This window comes from Mus musculus, chromosome 5, assembly GCF_000001635.26.
Source record: "Mus musculus strain C57BL/6J chromosome 5, GRCm38.p6 C57BL/6J".
NCBI lineage: Eukaryota > Metazoa > Chordata > Mammalia > Rodentia > Muridae > Mus > Mus musculus.
The window spans coordinates 29,604,181-29,630,043 of NC_000071.6; the positions used below are offsets into that span (position 1 = coordinate 29,604,181).

The 25,863-nt window shown below is 39.3% G+C and overlaps 1 protein-coding gene across 1 annotated transcript in view; it reads left to right on the forward strand.

The window, feature by feature from the left end:
• Ube3c (ubiquitin protein ligase E3C) overlaps positions 1 to 25,863 on the forward strand; it is a 106,836-nt gene that overhangs the window by 34,939 nt on the left and 46,034 nt on the right. The window contains exons 10-13 of the mRNA NM_133907.3: positions 2,727 to 2,914; positions 10,728 to 10,814; positions 15,048 to 15,205; positions 15,375 to 15,607. Coding sequence (NP_598668.1) covers positions 2,727 to 2,914; positions 10,728 to 10,814; positions 15,048 to 15,205; positions 15,375 to 15,607 — 666 coding nt within the window. The remainder of the gene's footprint in view (positions 1 to 2,726; positions 2,915 to 10,727; positions 10,815 to 15,047; positions 15,206 to 15,374; positions 15,608 to 25,863) is intronic.

Below are 25,863 nucleotides of genomic sequence, written 5' to 3' on the forward strand. Positions count from 1 at the left end.
GTCACTTGATCTTTGACAAAGGAGCTAAACCATCAAATGGAAAAAAGACAACATTTTCAACAAATGGTGCTGGTTCAACTGGCCATCAGCATGTAGAAGAATGCACGTCGATCCATTCTTTTCTCCTTGTACAAAGCTCAAGTGCAAGTGGATCAAGGACCCCTTTATATGGACAAAACCAGATACACTGAAACTAATAGAAGAGAAAGTTTGGAAGTGCCTCGAACACATGGGCACAGGGGGAAAGTTGCTGAACAGAGCACTAATGGCTTATGCTGTAAGATCAAGAATTGACAAATGAGAACTCATAAAGTTGCAAAGCTTCTATAAAGCAAAGCACACTGTCAATAGGACAAAATGGCAACCAAGAGATTGGGAAAAAATTTTACCAGTCCTACATCCAATACAGGGCTAATATCCAATATATACAAAGAACTCAAGAAGTTAGACTGCAGAGAATCAAATAATCCTATTTTAAAAATGGGGTAGCTGGATGTGGTGGTGCACACCTTTAATTCCAGCACTCGGGAGGCAGAGGCAGGAGGATTTCTGAGTTCGAGGCCAGCCTGGTCTACAAAGTGAGTTCCAGGATAGCCAGGGCTAAACAGAGAAACCCTGTCTCAAACCCACCCCCCCACCCCCCCCAAAAAAGTAAATAAAAGGCTGGAGAGATGGCTCAGCGGTTAAGAGCACTGACTGCTTTTCCAGAGGTCCTGAGTTCACAACCATCTGTAATGGGATCTGATGCCCTTTTCTGGTGTATCTGAAGACAACTATGGTGTACTCCTATACATAAAATAAATAAATATTTTTTTAAAAAATGGGGCATAGAGCTAAGCAAAGAATTCTCAACTGAGGAATATTGAATGGCCTAGAAGCACCTCAGTTCTGGAGAGATGGCTCAGTGGTTAAGAGCACTAACTGCACTTCCAAAGGTCCTGAGTTCAAATCCCAGCAACTACATGGTGGCTCACAACCACCAGATCTCCTCCTCTGGGGTGTCTAAAAACAGCTATAGTGTACTTATATATAATAAATAAATCTTAAAAAGAAATGTTCAGGGCTGGAGAGATGGCTCAGCAGTTAAGAGCACTGACTGCTCTTCCGAAGGTCCTGAGTTCAAACCCAGCAACCTCATGGCGGCTCACAACCATCTGTAAGGAGATCTGACGCCCTCTTCTGAAGTGTCTGAAGACAACTACAGTGTACTTACATATAATAAATAAATAAATAAATCTTTTTTTAAAAAAAGGAAAAAGAAATGTTCAACATCCTTAGTCATGGGGAAATGCAAATCAAAACAACCCTGGGATTCCACTTCACACCAGTCGGTATGGCTAAGATCAGAAACTTGGGTGACAGCAGATGCTGGCAAGGATATGGAGAAAGTGGAACACTCCTACATTGTTGGGATTATAAACTGGTACAGCCACTGTGGAAATCAGTCTGGCAGTTCCTCAGAAAATTGGACACAGTGCTACCTGAGGGCCCAGTTATACCACTCCTGGGCATATACCCAAAAGGTGCTCCAACATATAACAAGGACACATGCTCCACTATGTTCATAGCAGCCTTATTTATAATAGCCAGAAGCTGGAAAGAACCCCAATGTCCTTCAACAGAGGAATGGATACAGAAAATGTGGTACATTTTTACAATGGAGTACTACTCAGCTATTTAAAAAGTGATATGAGTGCTTCTGTCTTATTTTGTTAAAAATACATTTGTCTTCCAATTTCTTTAACATCAATTGGCATTTAAGTTGAGACACTAAAGAAGTGTCCCCAAGAGACATTGCCCCATTGTAAATTTACAAATGCATTTACAATAGTATGAGGAATAGTTATATCGTGTTAGGCATATTCATGACATTATTGTTTCATGTAGACATGAGATATTTGTGTCAAGTTGACAAGGGGTAGATTGTAGTGGCTATTCATGGTTGTCAACTTAAGGACATTGGAGAAAAGATGATTCGCTCCCTTCTTGGCCTGCTTGCCTTGTGGAAGGGAGCAACTGCTAGATCCTTAGACTTCCATTCACAGCTGCTGCTGACCATTGTTGGGGAGTTGGTCTACGAACTATAAGTCATCAACAAATTCCCTTACTACATAGAGACTACCCATTAGTTCTGTGACTCTAGAGAACCCTGACTAATACAGCAGTACTGTCATAGATTTATATTATTTTTTCATGCATATAGATCGGGAATATGTATATATCTTAAGTTAGTCAACCACATGCCATAGGTTTTTATTCAGTAAATCAAACCTAGTGAAATTAAGACACCAAACACCAAGTTTATTATATATTATGCATAGCCTTTGAATGTTTTGCTAACTATCTCATAATCTAAAATAGAAATGTCATCAGAAGATTGTTTCACTGGGTTTTCTGTCTTAGTACAACTTTGATCTGATATGTGGAATGAATTTTTCTAAAGATGTAAATGCTAAAAAAAAAAAGCAGAATTATAGGCAAAACTTGACGATTCATAGTTGCTGTATTACCATGGTAACAGAGTGCATGCCTAATGGTGACAGTGTCTCTAGAGGCATTAGACGTATGTTAGTGACTGCATTGGGAGGTTAATGGAGTGTAGCTAATTTTTTTAGGTAAGCCCCTGTGTTTTCTCTTCAGAAAGATATAAAGTGACAGATGACTGCTAGGTAGGTAAGTTGCAGTAGCACTTCACTCACTCAGACTCATTTTTCTGTTGTCTTTAGGAGGATGGCAGGGTGTCAGCCCCATATATTACTGAAGAGTGTCTGAGAAAACTGGATACGAAGCAGCAAACCAACACCCTGCTGAACCTGGTGTGGAGGGACTCGGCCAGTGAGGAGGTCTTCACAAGGATGGCTTCTATCTGCCACACATTGATGGTGCAGCACCGAATGATGGTGCCCAAAGTCAGGCAGGTCTCTTGGGGTGGTGTGCACAGGTTGGGGAGTGTGCCATCTCTCTGTGATGCATGGAATATGAACTGTGACCTCTTTCTCTGTTTTCTTAGAGAAGAGAACACAGGATATTAAGAGTTGCCAAACCTTGTATAAAAATGAGATTGTGGTTTCTTTTTGGAACCATTTTTATTATATATCCTTCCTGGAACTGTGTGAGATACAGTAGCAAGTTAGTCCAGCTAGCTTTACTTGAAGTAGTGTCTTGCATATGAGTGTTTAGACCTCAACATCCATTTTAAAATTTAGATTTGTACATAGTGCCAGAATGTTGAATTTTTTTTTAGATTTTTTTATTGTGTTTTAGTCCATGACACCTGTGGCAAATTACTATAGTCAGTTAAAAAAAAATCTAAGACACATCTAGCCTTTAGTGGTGGTGGTACTGCATGTCTTTAATCCTAGCACTTGGCAGACAGAGGTAGATAGATCTCTGTGAATTTAAGGCCAGCTTGGTCTATACAGAGAAACCCTGTCTCAAAACAACAAAAAGAAAAGAAAAACAAGGAAAGAAACTTTTGCTTGAGATTAAAAAAAAAAGTGTTTAAGTTTTTAAATGGGGCCTGTCACCTGGGCTCTTTGCTATAGGAGTCATTCACCCTTGTAGTCAATTTTAGTAGAGAAGTTGTGAGACCCAAAGGCTCCTCACCTTGATTAGGACACAAACCTTGCTATGGTTGGTAATTTTTGGACATATGCCTTGGTTATGCATAATTCCAAAAGCATTTAAAGGGTAAAGCAACTTTCTGTGTTCGGTCAGTTTTATGAGTACAGCCTGTTCCTTTGAGCTGCTATTTCGGGACTTTTTTATGTTTTAAATAAAGTATGGCTTTACATTTTAAAGTAAAATTTAAATTTAGGTCATTTTTTTGCAGCTGGTGAAACAAAAAATGGACTTAGGGACTTTAACTGCTTTCCATCTTTTTTCCGGGCTGTGTGGGGTTGTTTTGTTTTTTGAGTATTTTCTATTTTCAGAGCTGGGATTTAATTGTGTCAATTGTGATGACCAATGCTTTAATTTCCATTTAACATTGGTCATCACAATTGCAAAGGCTATGGTGGACCTTTTTACACTGGTAGAGATTTCTGAGACGAGCATGGTTATGAAGAAAAAGGCTACAACTCTGAACATAAGGACACAGTTCTGCAAAAAGTTGGAGAAAAGGATTACTGTATTATTCTGTTTATATAAAGAGGTTGACTGTACCTACAAAAACTCAGTAAAGTGATAGCTAGCTGGAATGTTTCAGAGGTAGGGAGAACTCTTAACTCTAGTTTCATGTTGTTTTGCTATCAGGTCATCTATTTTCTTTTCCTTTGAGACGGGATTCTCTGTATAGCCCTGGGATGTCCTGGAATTTAATCTATAGTCCAGGCTGGCCTCAATCTTACATAGGTCCTCCTGCCTGCGCCTCTGTGCCTCTGCCTCTGTGCCTCTGCCTCTGCCTCTGCCTCTGCCTCTGCCTCTGCCTCTGCCTCTGCCTCTGCCTCTGCCTCTGCCTCTGCCTCTGCCTCTGCCTCTGCCTCTGCCTCTGCCTCTGCCTCTGCCTCTGCCTCCCAAGTGCTAGAATTAAAGGTGTGGGCCACCACTGCAGAAGACTGGGCCTTGCTATTTTAAAACATGAATAAATACCATCTGACTAAATTATAAAGGTAGCAGAGGACCATTCTGTCCAGAGATCTAAAGTTAGAGAGGCAGTATCAGCAGCAACATGAGGTTCTCCAGCCTTCTACTTCTAGCAGCATGGAAGTTTGCAGAAGTGCTGCACTGAGATGAGAGCTTCCTGGCCTTTGTTTGAATATCACTGCCCATCCAGTCTGCACAGCTGCTTCTCTTGATCTATCCAGGTGGGCAACCAGGCCCCCCATCAGCTTACTCAAGTGTGCCTGCCTCATTTAACAAACTATAGACTTACAGGCCTATTGTGTATTTCTTGTGGAGACATACAGGAAGTATCTGCTTCTGAATCAGGCTAGTACCCAGACTAGAAAATGACTCCAACCAGGCCAGTGTGATGTGTAAAATGAGCTGATTCAGGGAGGCTTACACAGCTTTGGGCAGCTTTCTGGGAGCTATATTCACTAGTTACCAACCCAACCCATGCTCTTTTATAGAGCCTGACATTAATGCACCTATCAGAGGGCAGAAGCAAACCAGATCTAGAAGAGTGGCATACTATTATGCAGTTATCTTTATTCTTAGTAAATCCATTAAAGGTCTCAGTGAGTGCTGTCTGGCATTGGGAAGTTTGGTTTTGTTCTGCTAAAGTCTGGCTCATTGCCTCAGTGTATAGAACATTTGAACAGTGGCCTGCTGTACAATAGGGTTGCTTTGTCTGGACTCACAAGACTGTTCCCCTTCCATTGCCCTGACCTCTTTTACATACTCTCCTTCATAGGTACTGTATTTTCATTCGTTTTGGTAGTAGTTTGCTTTTTAATACTCGGAGGCTTCTTTTGCTTAGTTTTCCTCAGGTTCTTTTTTCTCTGTTTTTACTAATCATCTTTTCCTATTCACCTTTATAGTTCTCCTTCAGCTGGTACTCTGGCTCTTAAATTTCTGTTTTTCATTAATAGCTATAGAGCTGGAAAATCTCATTGAATGGCTAGATCCATGTCATATGTAACTTAATTGTGCTGTCAACTAGGAATCCCATAGAATCTCTCAGAAACTTGCTTTCTTCCTTATCACAGTAGGAATAAGGATAGGCTCATCATTTACTTCACTGTGCCCCAACTTTGAACTACTCTCCCCTGCACAGTGTAAGTACGTAAGTAAACTCAAATCTTCAATCATAGTAGTATGTGTGCACAGACAGCCGATTAGAAGAAGCCCTTCCTCATAGGAAGCTCATTGAACACACTTGTCCCTAAGGATTAGGTTGGATATATCTTCCTTAGTGAGCCCTATGCATATTGAGTCAACATACTTTGTCAGAACTTAATTCTTTAGGCCATCTTTTGCTAGATAGATGGATTATCAAAACCAGAAATAGTTTCATAGTCTGGTGTAAGGCTTACCTGTGGATCCTATTTGTTTTCAAGACAGTTTCACATTCTTTGCATTGTTGTCTTGCAGGGTCATCTTTTCTTCAAGCATTATCAGTTACCTTTCTAACTTTACTTCTGCCTACAGAATGCTTTTGCCTAAACACCCTTAATCACTGGCTCATTTTCTTTGATTCTGTTGCTCTGTGCACTTAATTTTATCTTTTGTTTGTTAATCATTGTAATTCATATAGGTATATGCCCTGTGTCTTCTCAACACTGTTAACACTTCTAAACACTGCATGGTAATGACTACTCTTTAGCTCTTGGGTTACAGGTTCACGTCTTGTCCTTTCATAATTTAGGGTAAATAGTTATGCTGCTAACTATATTTTGCATTTTGTTGTATATGCAGCATTAATTATCATATACTGGTTGTGTGGTTTATAAGTATTTCTATAGTAATACTATGAAGAAAACAGTAAGAGTATAACTGGAGGCATTTTATTTCTTTTATTTTTTGTGTCTTTTAAATTATATTGTCAGAATAATCAGTAGGTTTAGAGAACTCCTTATTCTTTAAAGTTTGCATTCTATTTCATGAGTGAAGATAATACAAAACTAATAAACTTTTAAACATTTTAACAATTCTATTTTGGATTCATATAGAGTTTAAGCAAATTTCAAATAGTTTATTGTTAGACACAATAATTAATAGAAATGAAAAAAGAACATAAGTAAATTTGGAAGAATTGTGCACCAGAGTCATTTTGGATTGCTACCTCCTTTAAAGTTTTTATTAAATAAAAATGTTAAGTAGTAAATCCTGGGATGGTTGGATGGACGATATCCTGGGTGGTGAACACTACCTCTCTAGTCAACTAAAGGGGGTGGGGCTGGGTGTATGTTTTGATTGTTTGAGACACTGTCCTTTTATGCTTACCCCTCTTGATTTATGTTTATAATTATGTGGGGGAGGGATGCCCATGGAAACCAGAAAAGGGTCTGATCCCCTGGAATTGGAGGTGGATGTAGCTGCTAGGATCTGAACTTAGGTCCTCTGCAAGTACTTTTAACATCTGAGCCATCTTTCAGCCCTTAGGGTTTTGTTCTCCAGCCAGGCTTGCAGATTCCCATGCAGCTCCGGTTGGCCTGGAGCTCACAAAGTACTCTTTTCTCTGCCTCCCAAGTGCTCAGCTGTGACTTGCCAAATTTGGATGGGAAAGTGTGTTTGTAGTCTACTCATCTTATAAAAAGAAAGCCAATTGGTTACAAAGGGAAACTGTTCAGATTATGGGTTTGGTATTGAGTTGTCAGTTTAACACAGCTAGGTATTTAAAGATTTTCTTTTATACCTAAGCTTCTGGTTTGTCTGTGAAAGTTTTAAGTAGCTTATTCAAGATGAACAGTTTTAAACTTTTTTATTATTTTGAGGACATTGGGAATTTGCATATCTCAGAGGTGAATTGTTACAAATCTCATTTTAATATCTCTTTGCCAAGAAGTGATACCTTCAGCAGCAAAATGCAAATTATGGCATTTCCACCTACATACAAGAAGGATTACAGAGTGCTATGTTTCTAAAGTCTATGAGACTGCCCACGAGGTTTCTCAAGAGGCCAGAGATACCTTGGGTATAAGCCTTGTCCCTTCTGTATTCATCTCCATGCTTTCATATGTCCCAGAAGCACTGACCTGACTTTATAAAATTGTTGTTTTTCCCTAATTAACTTACAAGGCATACAAGGTTGTTACAATGAATATAGTGTGAGATAATCTGTCTCAGTACACAGAAAGAATAGGCCAATTCTTTACCTCTTGGAAATAAATCCCTAAACTAAATTACACTTAGTAATTTAATTAAAATGTCTAATAGTTTGTTTTTATTATTGCCCATTGAATAAATACAAGAATTTCAAAAATAACCTTAAATATAACTTGAACTATGTAGCCATTAAAATGGTGTTTCAGAAAGATGTTAATCTTAGTAGCAATGCCATAAAATGATGTTTAGGAAGAACATCTAGTATAAAAGTATACATAAGCATATTTATCAGAGCAGGATGTTAGTTCTGATTATTTCTGAGTGGGTGAAGTGAAGTAATGCTTTAATCCTTGTTTAATCTCTGTTTTGACTTTGTTTTTTTCTTTTCAGATAAAACTCAAATGAAACATGCATTTTGAAAACATAAAGTTACTGTACTTTTAAAAATTACAATTTCTTAAATTCTTGATTGAATCATTTTTGATTGAAAAGAAATAAAACACAAAAATAATGCCCGTTAGGATGTTTTCATGTAGAAAGTTTGTGGGATTTTTTTTCCCCTTTTGTTTACTTAGTTATTTATTTGGGGATACTGGCATTTGTATGGTAATATAGTGCTTGTGAAAAAAGACAGACAACCTATAGCAAAGAGTCAGATTTCTCTTTCCAGCTTGTAGATCCTAGGGTTTAAACTCAGGTTGTCAGGTTTAGTGGCAAGTGAGTCATCTCACTAGCCCTTTGGAAAGCATGGTAACATCTCAGATACAAGGTGTGATTAATTCCTAATTTAGCTCTAATTTTCAACAGTATGAATTTTTTCATTTCCTTTTCTGGAAACATAGTCTCATACTGTAGCCCAGACTGACTTATAACTCACTGTGTAGCTTAGACTGGTATCAAACTTGATGTCAAGCCTTCTGCCCCAATGTTAGAATTATAGGCATGAGCCACCATATACCCAACCTCTTTTTTAAATTTATCTTTTTAATTTAGTATAGTCTTTTAAAGTGGCCTTTTGAGGATAATAATACTAAGAGACAATGTGCTTAAAGGCTTAATTGGTCTCAAGGATTTTTTTAATTTGTTGGGTGTTTGTTTGTTGGTTTTGAGACAGTGTATTACTGTGTATCCCTAGCTGGTCTAGAACTGTGTAAACCAGCCTGTCCTCAAACTTTCAGAGACCCCCTCTCAAGTTCTGGAATTAAAAGCATGAATGAACCTCCATGCCTGGCAACATACACATTTTTAATATTTTTCACTGCTTCTATAGGATTCTTTAAAATATCCCAGTGTAACTTTGAGTCTCACCCAGTTGTTCTCAATGTGGAGTTAGTCAAGTGTAGATACCATTTCATTTTGAACCTTTGACAGAAATCTTTATAAGTTTATAATACTGAGATGGGTAAGATTTTTCTTTCTGATACAAGCAGGTTGTGAAGGGCAATTGTGCCAGATAATCTTAATAGAGCCTTGCCACTTCAAGATTTTGTGATTGTTCAGTGTTGGTGAACAGGTTTAATATCCTAATTCTCAGGCATCTGCTGAGGGAGATCATGAATTCTTTTTGTTTGGTTAGTTTTTTAGGACAGAGCTTCTCTGTGTAACAGAGCCCTGGTTGTCCTAGAACTTGCTTTGGAGACCAGGCTGGCCATATTCTTCCCTGATTTCACTGTGTGTGTGTGTGTGTGTGTGTGTGTGTGTGTGTGTGTAAGATTTATTTTATTTATATGAGTACACTGTAACTGTCTTCTGACACACCAGAAGAGAGCATTAGATCTCATTGCGGGTAATTGTGAGCTACCATGTGGTTGCTGGGAATTGAATTCAGGACCTCTGGAAGAGAGTCAGTTCTCTTACCCACTGAGCCATCTTGCCAGTCTCAAATTTTTATTTTTGACTGAATGTCTGTACATGGTATATATGGTAAAGCACTTAACCACTGAACCATCTCTCCAACCCCACCTATGGACTTTTAAATGAACACTTTTGCAAAATTTAGTCAATTAATAAATTATTGTATAATTAAAATACTAAATAAAATAAAATTATAAATTAAAACACTAGCATAAATTGTGGTACACATTACTAATTTTTCCACAGGAGGAACAAGAGGCATCTGAAAAGTCTGTGGAGAGGTGGTGTCGTTCTAAGACATTCAAGGCAGCATTGACCCTGGGCTTGCTCTGCCACACGCTGATTTATGGTTATTTGGATTCTCTGCCTCTTGCTTTGTATGTCAGGCTCAGTGTATGATAGGAACCATAGGAAGGACATGAGATTAGTGTGTTGACAGTTAAAGTAAACGTTCTTTTCTTTTGATGGTGCTGCCTTTAAATCTTTATCACATCATCATTCCTATTGTATCTTTAATTCCATTGTAAAAACCATTGTTTTGTTGTGCTTACTGAACCCAGTTATTTTCTTTGTTCTAACATGTTTCAAATAATTTGATTTCCTGTCTTACCAACATGTTTTTCTATCATCATAAGTCCGTGTTTTTTGTTGGTTTCATCTCACATGGGATTTGTATTTTTAGATTTAAAATTTATTTTTCTTGTTTGTTTTTGGTTTGGTTTTTTTGTTGTTGTTTTTTGTTTTGTTTGTTTGTTTCTGTGACAAGGTCTCATGTAGCCATGACTGGCCTTGAATACTTGGTGTTTCTTCTCAACTGCTGAGATTCAAAATATTACTGTATTTTAAGCCATATTGTGGAGAGGGCAGCCTACACTTGAGTGAAAGCAGCCATGTATCCTCAGGGCTGCTAGATCTTGGACTCAGTCTCAGGGCAGTAGATGAGAACCAGGCCTTCCTGCAGTTGAGGTACACGGATCTTTTTAGTTTTTTTTCTTTGTTTGTTTTTATTTTTATACCAATGGGACCTATGTCAGATGTGAGCTTTTGTAGTATTAATCTGAGTTCTCTAAATCATGTATCTTTATAGTTGTATAGCCTTGTTTTTTTCTAAGTAATGATTTGAGTGAATAATTTCTTACTCATCCTGTTTTTCTTCTTTTCAGGCTTCTCTACAGTTTAGCCTTCAATGCCAGGTTTTTGAGGCATCTTTGGTTTCTCATCTCTTCAATGACAACACAGATGATCACAGGGTGAGTGCTGCACAGGCTTACAGATTGAGCCTAAGGGCATGGACGGTGTTCCTAAAGAAGGGGTTCTAATTAATTACTGCTCACACTTGTTCTGTCATGGTAGAAAGGTGAATTCTGAATGGCCTTAATTCACACATATACACCCTCCCCAAAAAGAAAAATTAGTACCTAATTTTACTTATCTGTAAACATTACTAAACTGGCTGTATCTGAAGAGTTTATTTTCAAAATTTCAGACACTGGGTTTTTTCTTTGCCTGCATATATGTTTGTGTACTGCTTGTGTAACTAATGCCTGTAGAGGTCAGAAGAGGGTATTGAATCTCCTGACGCTGATGGTTGTTAGCTGCCTTGTGAGTGCTGGATATTGAACCCCCAGTCCTTTGGAAGAGCAGCCAATGCTGCTAACTGCTAAACCATCTTGCCGATTCCTGCTCCCCTGGTCTTTTGTTTTTGTTTTCTTAAATAAAGCAAAAACCAAGCAGGGTTCCACTGTGCGGCTAGTAGATTATAACTTTAAAGTCCTGCATTAGCTTCTGGGGTACTTGGATTATGGGTGTGCACCCCTTATATCCAGAAAAACCTCCTCTTAATGGTAGGGAAATTTCCTTTAATGCTTTTATGTTTTTCATTTCATCTTAATGATTCTTTTGTGAATAAGAGAGTTTTTCTTAGCCTACTGTGGCTAGTGACATTCATGAAGGCTGAGTGACTCATCTGGAATCAACAAAGACTAGAAACACCTAGGTTAGAGACATACTTAGACAATTTAAAATAAGAAGTTTTGGTACATTTTAATCCTTCTGACATGACCTTGACTTTCATGAACAACTGTTTGCTTAGGGCAAGAGGAGATTGGAGATCATTAGAACAGGAAATTATCATTGACCTATGAGTACACCAGCTTAGCAACAGAAACACTGGTCTGTTTGATAATTGGCTGTTTGTTTATGACATTTGTCTTTTGGTGAGGAAATGGAGTCATGATGTGTGAAAGAAAAATGATACTGTTAATTACATTAAATTATTAATACTATTTTACAATGGATACGGTTATATAGGTTTTTTTAAGGCAATTTTTAAAAGGCAGTTGAGAATTTTGAATTTCTTGTTGCTCGTTTAGTTTATTAAATAACTTCCTTTCAGGAACATAAACAATGTATTAATATATTCTCTCTTAACACTTTATCATACTGCTTTCGGGAGCAAAATTAAAAATGAAACACCTGATTTTCTGAAAATGACAGAAAATTTAGTCTTAAGATAGTTTCACAGCAGGACTAGCTCATCTGGGAAACCTACATCAGACTTGGGAGTCTGCCTCATTGTCTCATCAGGTAGCCAAGAGGTTCCAGACCCAACTGAGATGTAGTCTGTTCCTCATCCCAAGCCGACAAATCTAGGGGTGGTCAGATGTTTTTGGTGTGTTTGTTTTGTTTTGTGTTTCTATATGAGGTTTCTCTGTGTAACGGCCCTAGCTGACCTGGAACACTCTGTAGACAAGGCTGACCTTGAATTCATAGAAATCCACGTGCCTTTGCCTCCCAAGTGCTGAGCCCATGGGCAGATGTTTTGCAAGCCATGTTTTTATTCCAAGTGTGTTCTTTCTGATATTTCCCGTTGAAACGAGACAGTTTAGTTTCTGGCTTACTAAAGTTGAAACAACTGACAACCAGCAAACAGGCAACTATTTACCAAAGGTACTATTCCACTGTGGTCACTGCACTGAGGGCCTCAGGGTGTCTGTAACAGGAGCCAATGCGAAAGCAGGAAAAGCTGAAAACTCTTCAATGAGAGGAGGGTGTAGTCTCCAGACAGGTGCAAATCCTTATTCTGAGGTGTCAGGGGTTCATGTGAAGTACCATTGATTTTTCTGTAATTTAACCAGCTTTTGGTGGTGTCCAATCACATTAAATTGTACACTTTTTATTTGCTTCCAAGTCTCTTGAGATTGATTTGTTTTCAGAAGGATGTTTGAGTTGGTGTTTCTCACTGGCCTGTGTTTCATTTGTCCCTGGCTGCAGGGTACACTGGTGCACTCTTCTATTTTCCATCATTCAACTCAGAATAATTAACTTCTTTTTGCTCGCATCATGGAATTAAGGAGAGAACAAAAAGTTAATGTTGGTTAACAGCATTAATTGTTGCCTGTATGATTTTGCAGTGAGTTATTGTAATGTAAGGACCAGGATTCAGAGCAGGAGTGATTTGTTTTGTTTTGTTTTTTTTTTTCAGTGCTGATTCAGCACTGCTTAAATGTAGAAAACACTGCCTACTCAGCAACTGTGTTAACACTTGTTCCCTTAAATACTATATGCTCTTTGGTTTTACATGGTTTTTGTGGCTCTGCATTGATAGGCCTGGTATCTAAAGGGCTAGGACCACATCTTTACTAATATCAATAAAAATATATGGCAGTGAATTAATTACTTTTGTGTGTATCATGAAAATTTTTGTAAGTGGCCTGGTAGCACAGTGAGGACTCAGTCAGAAAGAATATGCTGGGTTCTCTTCTCATGGGACTGAGTAGGAGACGAGGCCTCTCTTGTACATGCTTAAGTCAGCTCTCAGCTTTCCTGGCTTTGGTAGTGAGGTAGGACAGTATTTCTGTCTACTAAGGAGGCTGGAAGAGGGCATTGGATCCTCTGAGAGTGAAGTTACAGATTGTTGTGAGCTGCATAGAGTTCCTGTTCTCATTCTAGACCTTTTCCTGAAGGCAGCATCAGGTAGATTCAGAGCCCCATCTGCATCTACCTCACTCACCAACCCAAACCCCAGTACCCCCACCCCCTGATAAGAACAGGCAGGCTCCTGCATGTATGGTGTTAGTTTCTCCAGCTTCACTCCTGCTCCTGTCGCCAAATAAAACTTTTGGGAGCTGGGTGTGGTGGTACAGGCCTTTAATCCCAGCAGAGGTAGGTAGATCTCTTAAGTTCCAAGACAGCCAGGGCTACCTTGTCTCCAAAACAAGATTGACAGAAAGTCAAGAGGGGTATAACAGATAGCTATGAAGTGACCTGCAGGTCTCATTGTAGAGGGGACACCGTGCTTTCTTTTCTTGTTTGGAAAGAGCTATGTGTTTCATATAACAGACTTCCATGAAAAAGAAAGGAACCACTCACACCTTGTGATAAACAGTAGAGACATAAAGTTTTCTACAGACCCATCTATGTGGCAGGCAAGGGAGCCACTTATAAACATGGACAGAAGAAACAAGACTCCAAGAGGAGTGGAAGATGAAGGTTCTAATTTGGCTGCAATATAGAGGTGTTACAAACCTACCTGAGGGCTGGAGAGATGGCTCAGTGGTTAAGAGCACTGACTGCTCTTCTGAAGATCCTGAGTTCAAATCCCAGCAACCACATGGTGGCTCACAACCACCCGAAAGGAGATCACGAGATCTGGTGCCCTCTTCTGGTGTGTCTGAAAACAGCAACGGTGTACTTACATATAATAAATAAATCTTAAAAAAAAAAAAAAAAAGGTGCACATCACCTAGAGTTTAAAAAAAAAAAAAAAAAAAAAAAAAAACCTACCTGAAAGCAGGGCTAGGTAAAATGTTCTGTCCTGCCATATTTGTTGGCCTCTGTAAAATGGAAGTCCAAGGAGAGGGGATAATTTTTCATCTAAAACTCCAGGGCTTTGGCTTGATACTATGTCCACTCTCAGTAACTGCCTATTGATTGCCACAGATGGCAGGAACAGGAAACATCAAAAAGGTTGGTCTGGTGGGCTCTCTTGACTTCTGTGGTGCCAGTTACTGACCTGTGTTATCTACAGGTCAACATTTCCTTTTTTTTTTTTTTAACAAATTTATTGATAAAACCAGGTCAATAAACATGGTAATAACACTCCACCAGGAATGAGAAAATGAAATAAGCTGCATTGGGTGCCATTTGGTATTTGTAAGCCCTGATTTCTTTTTAAGTAGTTTGTTAATATAAATTTGTTTTCACTAAGTATATTATCTGATGTCTCTTTTTTTTTTTTTTTGGTTTGGTTTTTTTGTTTTTGTTCTTTTTTTTTGGTTTGTTTTCTGTGTAGCCCTGGCTGTCCTGGACCTCACTTTGTAGACCAGGCTGGCCTTGAATTTGAACTCAGAAATTTGCCTGCCTCTGCCTTCCAAGTGCTGGGACTAAAGGCGTGCACCACCACGCCCGGCCTTATCTGATGTCTTAATTCCTAAGCCTCACCTTAAGATAACTATTTTGATTTTTCCCTGCCCCTTCCTCAGATCTATGGTGCCATTGCTTCAGTTGATATCGCGGGGTTCGCCCATGTCTTTTGAAGATTCTAGTCGAATCATCCCACTCTTTTACCTCTTCAGCTCCTTGTTCAGTCATTCGCTGATCTCCATACATGACAATGAATTTTTTGGTGACCCCATAGAAGGTAAGAATTTTGAAAAATGGGTTTGCTGCTGGCCTTATGGCCTATCAGCTTTTAAGGGTAATTGAAAGGCTCTCGAGGACCCACCACCACCACCCTTTTTTTTTTTTCTTAAGTTTTTCTGTGTATGTTGATTTGGGGGAAAAAAATGGTTGAAAATTGGTTGTTTTAGTTGTAGGTCAGAGACAATCATCCATGATGCCTTTCACTCTGGAGGAGTTAATCCTGCTGTCACGATGCCTTCGAGATGCCTGCTTGGGGATCATCAAGCTAGCATACCCGGAAACAAAGCCAGAAGTTCGGGAAGAATATGTCACCGCATTTCAGAGTATTGGGGTCACTACTAATTCTGAGATGCAGCAGTGCATACAAATGGAACAGAAGCGATGGGTTCAGCTGTTCAAGGTATGTGGCATGTCAGAATGTATCCAGCGCAGACTTGGTTTTGTTTAGTTTCTTTTAGGAGAAATTTGGAGGTTAGTTTCAGCCATAATTTTAATTTACAAAACTTCTAAGAAAAGCCTTATCTTTATATTATATCTGTTTCATTTTAAAAGTATTGCTTTTGTGCTGATGAAATGGCTCAGTAAATAGAAGTTCTTTCTACCAAATCTGGAGCCCTGAGCCGAGTGCTGTATTATATACAGTGAAAAGGGAGAACTGCCTCGCAAAAGTCTTCTGACTTTGACATAAGTGCTGCAGCAGAAAGTAAAAAATAAACCCTTGCTTTCACAGTGAGTATGTGTGTAAAATGTCTTAAGGCTATCCTCGACAAGCTAAAAAAAAGTAATAGAATATTTTAAATGTTTTCATTTTTCATTAAAAGATTTTTTTCTTGGTAAAAATTATTTTTAATCTTTAAGATGGAATCAAAAAGGTAGAATGAGTCAGTTTTTGATGCATACTGTATATAAATTACTCCAGAATGAATTCATTTTTAACCATGGAAAAAAAGAAGTTATGGGGTACCATGGCTGGAATGCTGGGAGGAGTGAATGACAGGGTTAAAAAAGGAAAAAAAAAAAGCAGGAAAAGGTGCTTGACTCTGACCCCCATGCAATTTCTGCTGCAAACACATCTAGTCAGCTAAAATTACTCGTTAAAGGAGAGCAGAAGAAATGCATCTTCCAAATTGAATGCTAGATTTACAGGCCGTTTAATACCAGTGACCTCTCAAACACTAATGTTCCATGAGAGTCATCAGCTGTCCCTTCAGGTCTTTTATCACTGCTTTTGTCAAGCTATCTGTTTAATTGAAAGAAGTTAATTGAATGAAAATGATCAACTAAGCTTGTATTAATATTGCTAATGGAACTTTCTTCTTGGCCATGTTTGGAGAAAGATGTCAAGCTAGACTTTAGGAAAGACCCATTAATGCTTGCACTTAACCTGATGGGCTAATTAAGGACTGCTTATTCATCCTACAAGTCCATGAGAGTCTCTCTGCAGCCCATTCTGCCTGATTTTACAACACATTTCACTTAGAAGCATAAGCATTAGCAGCAGTGAAAGTAACTGATAATGTTTTGATTGCATGAATACAGGCCTAATGCATCATTGAATTCATAATTTGTGCAGATTGGTGTAATACATGTTTGCACAATTTATTTTAATCACCTTTTTCTCTCTATTTCTAAGTATACCTTAAAAGTTGCCTGCTAAGCCCTTCCTTGAAGATGGGCTATTTTGCACCTTTTCTAGGTATCTAGAATAAACTATCTCACCTACTTCAGACTTGGAATGCTTGTGTGAGTGTTCTTAGATTTGAACCAGATGGTAGCATATATGCTTTTTTGTCTATGTGTAATTAAGCTCTGAGATCTTTGCTAGTAACATTTCCCTTAATGCGAGACACCAGGTTTTGTGTACACTAGAAGATAAAGTCACTTATATAGTTCCTACTGGATGTTTTATAATTTTGTATGACAGTATTTGGGGCTTAGGAATAGCTGAATTTAATAATGCTACATGAGGTGGGGTTTTTTTGTTTGTTTTTTGTTTTTTTAACCCTGACCTATTTTATTTTGCTTAAACATTAAAATAAAGACTTTTGTGGAGCCAAATGAAATAATGCACACTAGTGATCTCTCAGGTTGCTGAGGCAGAATGGTTTACAAGCATGGAACCAGCCTGAGCTCTAGTGAGTTGAAGGTGAATTAACAAGACCCTGTCTCAAGTACCTTCCTGGGAAAGAGGTCGGAAATCCTGCTTGTGTCTGGCTACCACATTTAATGGGCCCTAGCAAAGACAGTATGTCAGGGGGGCAGGCCCATTTATATGCATCGCCACATGCAGAGTAGTGTGTGCTATGGTAGATGACTCTTGCTCTCTTGATGTATATGTATATGGACGTGAAAGAGAGAGATTGAACCCAGAGCTTTGTACATGCTAGGTAAGCAGTCTACCACTGAACTATATCTAAAATCCTAACAGTTTGCTCTTTTTTTTTTTCTTTCTTTCTTTCTTTCTTTCTTTTTTTTTTTTTGATATGTTTAGATTTGAAATTGTGTTTTAACAAAGACCTTTAACCTTAGAATATAATTGTTTAAAGAACATATGCCCAACCAATTTTATATCACCTGCCATGCATAGAGTCTAGAAATAATACAAACTAGTATTACCCATGAGTGATGATCAGCTGCTGCTAGCTTTTCTTATAGGAGAAAGTGACATTTATATCAAGTACCGTTTCCCTAAAAGTAATTAAGCATTGCCTGTCTGTTCATATGGTAGTGATTCTGTATGGGAGATGTTAACTGTTGTCCCTGTACAATGTCTGCACCGTTTATGTGTACTACAGTACCAGATTAAATTTGAAACATTGACAGTAAAACCAACCCAAGGAGGTAAAAGCATTTGCCATTAATTTCTTGCTTTTTGTTAACTGACAGAATTGCAAACGCTGAGACTAGGCTCTCTACTTCAGAGCAGACCATTTTCATTTTTCAGTTAAAGACAATCTTGAATTGAGAGGCTTTGTTAACTGTTCACAGAACATAGAATCTAATTGCTTAAAGTCTTCTTTACTTGTCACCTTAGGAATTAAGATCTGTTCCTGAACTCTGCATCAACACTGTTAAAACATGTAATGCATATGTCAACTTTATAAACCTCTTTTTGAAGTGTCATTTATGGCTATAATCATGTTAACCCCATGGAGAAGCAGGAAATCCTGCTTGCTATGTCTTTGTATCTGGCGACCACATTTAATGGCCTTAGCAAAAGCGGTGTGTCAGGAAAGCAGACCCAGCATATGCAGCGCCACATAGAGAGTAGAGCGCACTACTGTAGATGATTCTTGTCCTTTTGACTGTTGCTTTATATTTTCCATTTGAAAGAAAAAATGTTCTGGTTGTGGTGATGAACCTGGTACATCCCAATACTTGGGAGATTGAGGCAGGAAGATCATAAGTTTCAGACCGACCTGGGATCTGTATGGATTCTTTTAAAACCTAAGGCTAATTTGGTCATGGGACAGAAAAGCAAAGTTGAAACTTGACTTTTAGCTTCCTCTCTGCTGACTAGCCCTCATACTATAGACCCAGTCAGAAGGCCATATCTAGGAAGGTTCTGTGCCATAGTGGGGAAGCTACTGCTCTTTGCTAACTGAACATGATGTCCATATCACATTACTTTCTAAATACAAGCCTATATAGAATAGTGCTGTTGTCAACTTTGGTCAGAAAGCTTCTCTTTGCAGTGATCAGCAGTTAGTTCAGAGACTGATAACTGGCCAAATTACTAAGAATAAATGACCCATAAATGGGACATCCATACCTGTCTTAGGGTTTCTATTGCAACTCTTACAAAGGAAAACATTTAATAGCGGGCTGACTTAACAGTTTAGAATATTAGTCCATTATTGTCAAGGCATGCAGGCAGACATGGTGCTGGAGAAGTAGCTAGGAGTTCTACATTCACATCTGAAGGCAGCAAGAAGAGAGCATGCCACTGGGCCTGGCTTGAATATTTGAAACTTCAAAGCCTAACCTCAGTGACACACTTCCTCCAACAAAGCCACATATACTCCAGCAATACCTCCTAATAGTGCCACTCCCTTTGGGTCTATGGGGGCCATTTTCATTCAGACCACTACAATATCCAAGGCTGTGGAACATAGTAGAAGAATGTAAGAATTAGAGGAAGGGAATAGGTGTGGAATGCTGATTTTGTTTAAAGAATTATTTATTTTATGCATATGAGTACACTGTAGCTGTCTTCAGGCACACCAGAAGAGCGCATCAGATTCTATTACAGATGATTGTGAACCACCATGTGGTTGCTGGGAATTGACCTCAGGACCTCTGGAAGAGCAGTCTGCTCTCATCTGCTGAGCCATCTCTCCAGCCCTGGCTGCTGCACTCTTGAACTCACATCAGCTATGCTTGTCTTCACAATATTAGGTCCTTCAGTAGCCTATCATTGAAGTGGGAAGGTCTCCTGAAATAAGATTTAACATAGGCAATTCATGAAAGAGGGGGACATTCCCTGAGTATTATAGCCCCTGGTAAGGTGCTCGTGATTTTGTAACCTCTCATCTGTGCTCCTGTTAGCAACTGTAACAAATCTTACTGGACACACACACACACACACACACACACACACACACACTCACAAGACATGAAAGCAGAGAATGAGGAAAGGAAACTGGGTAGGGGTAGGAAAGATTAAGGAGGAGATGAATGTGCTTAAAACACACTGTATATATGAACGTATCATAAAACCCAATTTTATTTATAGTTACTATTTATTTATTTATTTCAAAAACATTATTAAAAAGCTACCCAGGTATGAAAATGTGGCTTAGTAGTAAGTAAAACATTTGCCAAGCAGATGGGTTCTGTACCCAGCTCTGAAGAAAAAAAGACAACCAACAGCCCAACTTTTTTTTCCCCATAATTAAAATTTTATTGAAAAACGCATTCCAAAATTGGAGATTGTTGCTTTATACTTTTTAAAATCAAACATAATTATGTTGTCTTGGTAGAGTAACTGAACTAGATAAGGCTTTCTGTGAAAAATAAGTTCAAGAACTTAAATAAATTAATGTTGCTTTCTTCTAAATGAACAGCTTTCTCCTATGGGCTAGCACAACTGTTAAACAGCCTATACAGAGTTTAGTTTTCAGCTTGTGTCTGAGCCTGGCTGAAAACTAATAGTCTTGTAGTAACCTGGACATTTCACATTTGTTAAGTAAGAATTTGGGCTTTTCTTCTTCCAAGGCAGAGTGTAATAGATATCTATTCAGAGGATGGTGATAGCTTTGCTAGCATGGCTGCTCCGGATCTGTGAGGTGAGGTGCAACAACCCAACTTTTGAACAGAGTGAATGGATGCAGCCAGTGTCCTGGCGAGGATCCTGATGTACATTTTCACAGGAGTCTCTTGAGTGATGGACCTGTGTTCTATTTTTGAAGATCTGTTCTTGCCTATCCTTATTCTTGAGATGGGCTGGGTGGTTTTGCATTGTTTTACTTTTTTGTGGCTAGTTGAAATGAATACTTAAGGAAAACCATTTTGTAGTATTTAAAACATTGAAGAAAATCCTGTCCTTCAAAATGCATTATGTTTAACAAGTGATAACTGAGAGGTATGTAAAATGGGATTGCGTGTACTCAGAGCAGCATTTCAAGCCTTAACTACTGATTCCTTAAGTAACTCAATGCTGGCTGCCCAGTGCTAGGGAATGGCAGAGAACTGAGACTGGGCCTGGGCAGTATCATTGTGTAATGAGGGCTTGCAGTAAACTCATTGTGTTCGTTCCATTTCCTGTAAGAGAGTCTCTTGTGTCAGGTGGTGCTCCTGTAACAGCATGCCACTAGTTTTCTCACATTCCTTTTGTCACTGAACTGCCACTGCCGTAAAACGTGGCATAAAGCAAATTCCTCGAAACCAAGGTTCTAGTACTTTTATTTATTCATAAACAGCAAAAGGCAAATAAATGGTAAAACAGGCCCACACTGGTTCGTTTGTTCTTTCATTCTCACACCCGCTCTTTACTAACCTTTCCAGCCTGGAGGGCATAGCCTAGCTCCCGGCAGCAAGCTGGTAAATGCAGCTCGATGTTCCATGCTTTCGGAACCTCTGGAGCTGAGCGGGCAGTGCAGGCTTTGTTGTCTAAGAGGCGCGTGTCCGCCTGAGCATCCGCTTGGGGTCCAAGCAGATTATTTCTCAGCAAGAAGTTTTCTCTGCTGGGCCCTCGGAAGGTGAGTGATTTTGCTGTACCAGACTGGAGTTTTTAAGCTAAATTCAGCCTATTACAGCTAGGGCGTTCCACACATTATTTCATGCCTTTCTTGAACACTTGCATGCACACGCATGCTCTCTATGGCCTGGTTTTCATAGTTACCTAAGGGCCCCGGGCACGGTCCATGGGTTTCCCCACTGAGGAGTTCGGGCGGTGGGTGTGAGTTGTTCTTTATCACTCGAGCCCATTCTCCAAGGCTTGGTTTTCATGACTATCTGTGGCCACAGGAAGTGCAGCTGTGGTGGCCTCCAGACGGGCAACTTTTACAGCATCGGGAAAAATGCCCTGTGAGGCTGTGTGTTCTTTACACCTTTGAATGTGTTCGTCATTTGAAATCAAGGCTTTAAAAAGTTCTCCTTTCATGTATTTACCACCTTGTACATTTGCCCCTTTCAGTATCTAGACGTGTGTGCTGCTGCTTGTGCCTGTTGCTAGACCAGCCAGCATAGACTGGGGAATCTCGGGCACTAGGCAGGACTGCAAGTTTGTGGCTTCCTGGGCTCCAGTGGGGGGGGTAAGGTCCACTTAGACAACTTAGTGAGTGAGACTCTGTTTCAAAATAAAAATGGGAATATATTTCAGTGGTTAAACCCCTATCCAGAAAACATGAGGCTTTAGATTAAATCCTTAGTGTCAGGGAAGAAAAAAATAGCTATGTTGTTTGGTTTTAATTATTATACTTTTATCTTGCAGTTGCTTTTCAAAATAGGCTGTATGTATACCAGTCATCTCCATCCAAGTGTTGTCATTCAGTTTACAGATGGATTTACAACATGATAGTATTATATCTAGTTATGTTATGATAGCTAGTAGGACATTCCCCTGAGCTTCTCAATCTGTCAGCAGGATTTCCTGTCATCATCAAAACCAGAACTCTATAAACATAAGGATCTTGTAAAAAATAGTCTGTATTAATGTATAATCTGTAACTGGGCACTTGTCAGCTGGGACTTCCATAAGAAATCTGTATGTTTCTAGTGACTAACTTTTTAATTTTAATATTGGGGTTGAAGGAAACCAGTTTGTAAGGTATTACTGTGCTGCATGTGAATGTGAATGCTTGCATAATTACTGTGTTCATTTCCAAGGACTGAGTTATTTTTATTCTGAACATTTATTGTAAATCACTGATTTAGGATGAGGGGCAGCAGTTAATACATCAAGCATATATATGTCGTATTTATAAAAGCTGCTAATACTGTGTTACAGGTGCAGCTGGTCATTCTAAAGTATGCTTCTTTGCTTTTATTTCTTATAAATCACATTGGTTCTCAAGTCCTTCAGACTCCTCTCTGTAACAGTTCAGAGTGGCAGTTTGCTAGCTCCACTTAAACCATTCTGGACTGAGGTGTGAGTGGTGATGCCCCCTATGTGGATATTTGTTACCCTCCCAGGTGATCTCCATGTGTTGTAGAGGCTGGGAACCACAAGCTTGAATCTGTAGAAAACTCACTTTGGGCAAGTTTTTATAACCTTTGTTCAAAGTTTCCTAAGATGGGTATACCTATAACTTTGTTACAACTTACATCTAAGAGTCTTAGAGTCTTTCTATTTGGTACAGTTTTCCAGAAATTTTGATTGAGTAATTAGAAAGAAAAACTATCTTGTGAATTTTGCACTGGGCATCTGTTTAAAGATGATAGTTTAAAGCCATCTCTCCAGTTGTTCTTACCTTCATCATCTTGAGTAAAGTTGTGTGTTTTCTGTGGGCTACCTATGCAGACTTGTCCATCCTTTTTGCTAAAGTTTGCATCATGGTTGGCATTTCATTGCTGAGTGTGTGGACAAAAGTAATGTGAGAGTGAATCCAATCATATTTCCATGGTTTGTTAAATTTTATATTTTTCTTTGAGAAGAAAAATAGTTCACATGGAGGGAAAATGTTGGTTAGCGTCTACGAGTATTAACAATACTTGTGCCAGATGAGAATACAGATTGCCTGGTGTATTTGGATTGTACATAAATTGTATATGCTTTTAAAAGATCATTTTACCTCCTAAAATTTTGGACAGACTTATACTACTTACTTTTTTCCAAGATTTTATTGTTTTTAATTATGTGTCTGTAGGTATGTGCACATGAGTGCAAGTTACATCAGAAATTGAGAAGAAGGCATTAGATCCCTTGGCACTGGAGTAATAGGTACCTGTGAGGAACCCACAGTGTTGATGATAGGGACTAAACTCAGGTCCTCTGGAAGAGCAGTATGCACTCCTAACTGCTGAGCTATCTCTCCAGCCACCTGCTTATATTTTTTTTAAAGTTGATTCATATTTATGTGAAATTGGCACTTGAAGATTTTATAAATGATATGTTTACACATATTTGGGGGGGTACATACAACAGCGCATGTATGAAGGTAATAGTACAACTTGTGGGAGTTGGTTCTCTGTGGGTCCGTGTTCTGCCTCACTGCAATTGGTGTGTGTGAACACAGCTTGGGAGGTTTTAGGCTACAAACATAGCCCAAGATGGGGGCCCCAGCCTGGGTGAGAAACAGGAAGGCAAGCTGGGGTTCCCAACCTCCTGAACACCCAGATGCTGCTGGGAGCCATGAGGAGTCAGGACTGGGCAGTGGGCTGGTGTTGAGCCTAGGGCCCAGACTCTGCCTTAGCTCAGGGTTGAGTGTTCAGAGTGTGGGAGGTTTTGTTTTGTTTTTGTTTTTGTTTTTGTTTTTTTTTTTGAGACAGGGTTTCTCTGTGTAGCCCTGGCTGTCCTGGAACTCACTCTGTAGACCAGGCTGGCCTCGAACTCAGAAATCCACCTGCCTCTGCCTCCTGAGTACTGGGATTAAAGGCGCTCGCCACCACCGCCCGGCTTGAGTGTGGGAGTTTTAAGTGACATGGTTCTGTATGATGAAGGCTTTCCCCCACATCAGTTCTTGATGAGATAGAGTCCTTACTTGTCCAAAGTGTTTATTAGTAGTAGAAAGTAGTTGTATACGACTTACCCAGGGTAGACCAGAGATTAATTAAATACCTTTTGTAGGAAGGAATGTCCGAGAAGGGACACTTATTGGCTAAATTCTAGAGGCCAGCCCATCCAGATACCTCGTTAGCATGAGGAACTTTGTAATCTGTGCTACCTGACTTCCTGATCCTCATGTGGAGTGTCATGATCACGTGCTTCAGGGCAACAACCTGGTAGTAGATGAAACGCCTACTGTTCTCAGATAGGAGAATTTACCCAAGTTTCTGAATCCATTCAACCTTCCCAGTTTTTGCTTGGTGACACAGTTCTCTGCTTCTATGGTGTGAATCCTTGGGAATTTAACTCCTGTCAATCTTGGTAATAATAAGCATCTTTACTCACTGATTAATCTTGCCAGCTCTACAAAGTATGTAGTGTAGAAAGGAGAGCTTTTTTTTTAGATAGTACTGCTAGATTTCTTTAATCTTACCAATGACTTTTAATTTCAGATCAATTACTGAACACTCCCAGGACCCTAGGTAATTGTGGGCACTCTTCCAAAAGAGCTCATGGCATAGCCAAAACAGAGCTAGTGCTTTAAGAACATTCAAAGGATACACATAGCTTTGATGTTGCAGTTGAGGAGAATGGCCAATTTGAGAAACCCTGTTTCAAAACAGGGTTTCTTTGTGTTTCTTTCTTTGTTAAGAGACTGTAGAGGCATAGGCAAGGTATGTGGGGAAAATAGAGATGTGCTGCTCATGTGGTATTTCTCAGAAAAACTAATTCCACATAGTAACAGAGTGAGCCTCTTTACAGTCCATGTGAGCTATGCACTGCCAGAATTCTTCCTTAAAAATTCCAGGCAAGGGGCTAAAGAGATGCTTGCTGGTACGAATACTGTTCCTCTTGCAAAGGATCCAGGTTCAGTTTCTAAGTCCCACATGGACTCACAGCCATCTATAACTCCAATTTCAGGAGATCATGTGCTGTCTTCTGACCTCCAAGGATACCAGATACATGCATGGTGCACATGCATGCATTCAGCCAAAACACTAATACACATAAAATAAATCTAAAGAAAGTGCTATTAAACAAAAGAATTTCAAAATGTGGTGGGGCAGGCCTGTAATCATTGGTACTTAGGCAGGAGGATATAGAGCTATATGAGACCTTGTTTGAAAAAAGAAAAAAATAGAAAACAAATTTACCCAATTTATACTGTATTGTGGGGGCAAGGAGGTTTTGTGTGTGTGTAATGTGTAATTCATATGTAATGTGTTGTGTGTAGCTGCTACCCCTAGAGAACAGAAGAGAGGGTGTTGATCCCCTGGACTAGAATCACAAGTGTTTGTGAGCCGCTTGATACGAGTGCTGGGACTGGATTTGGATCCTTTACAAGAAAAGGGAGTCAGTCTTAATTGTTGTGCTGTCTCTCCATTCCTCAGTCCCTGCCTTCTGGGCTGGGCTGTTTTGTTTTGTTGTGTTTTCCGCCCCTTTGATTT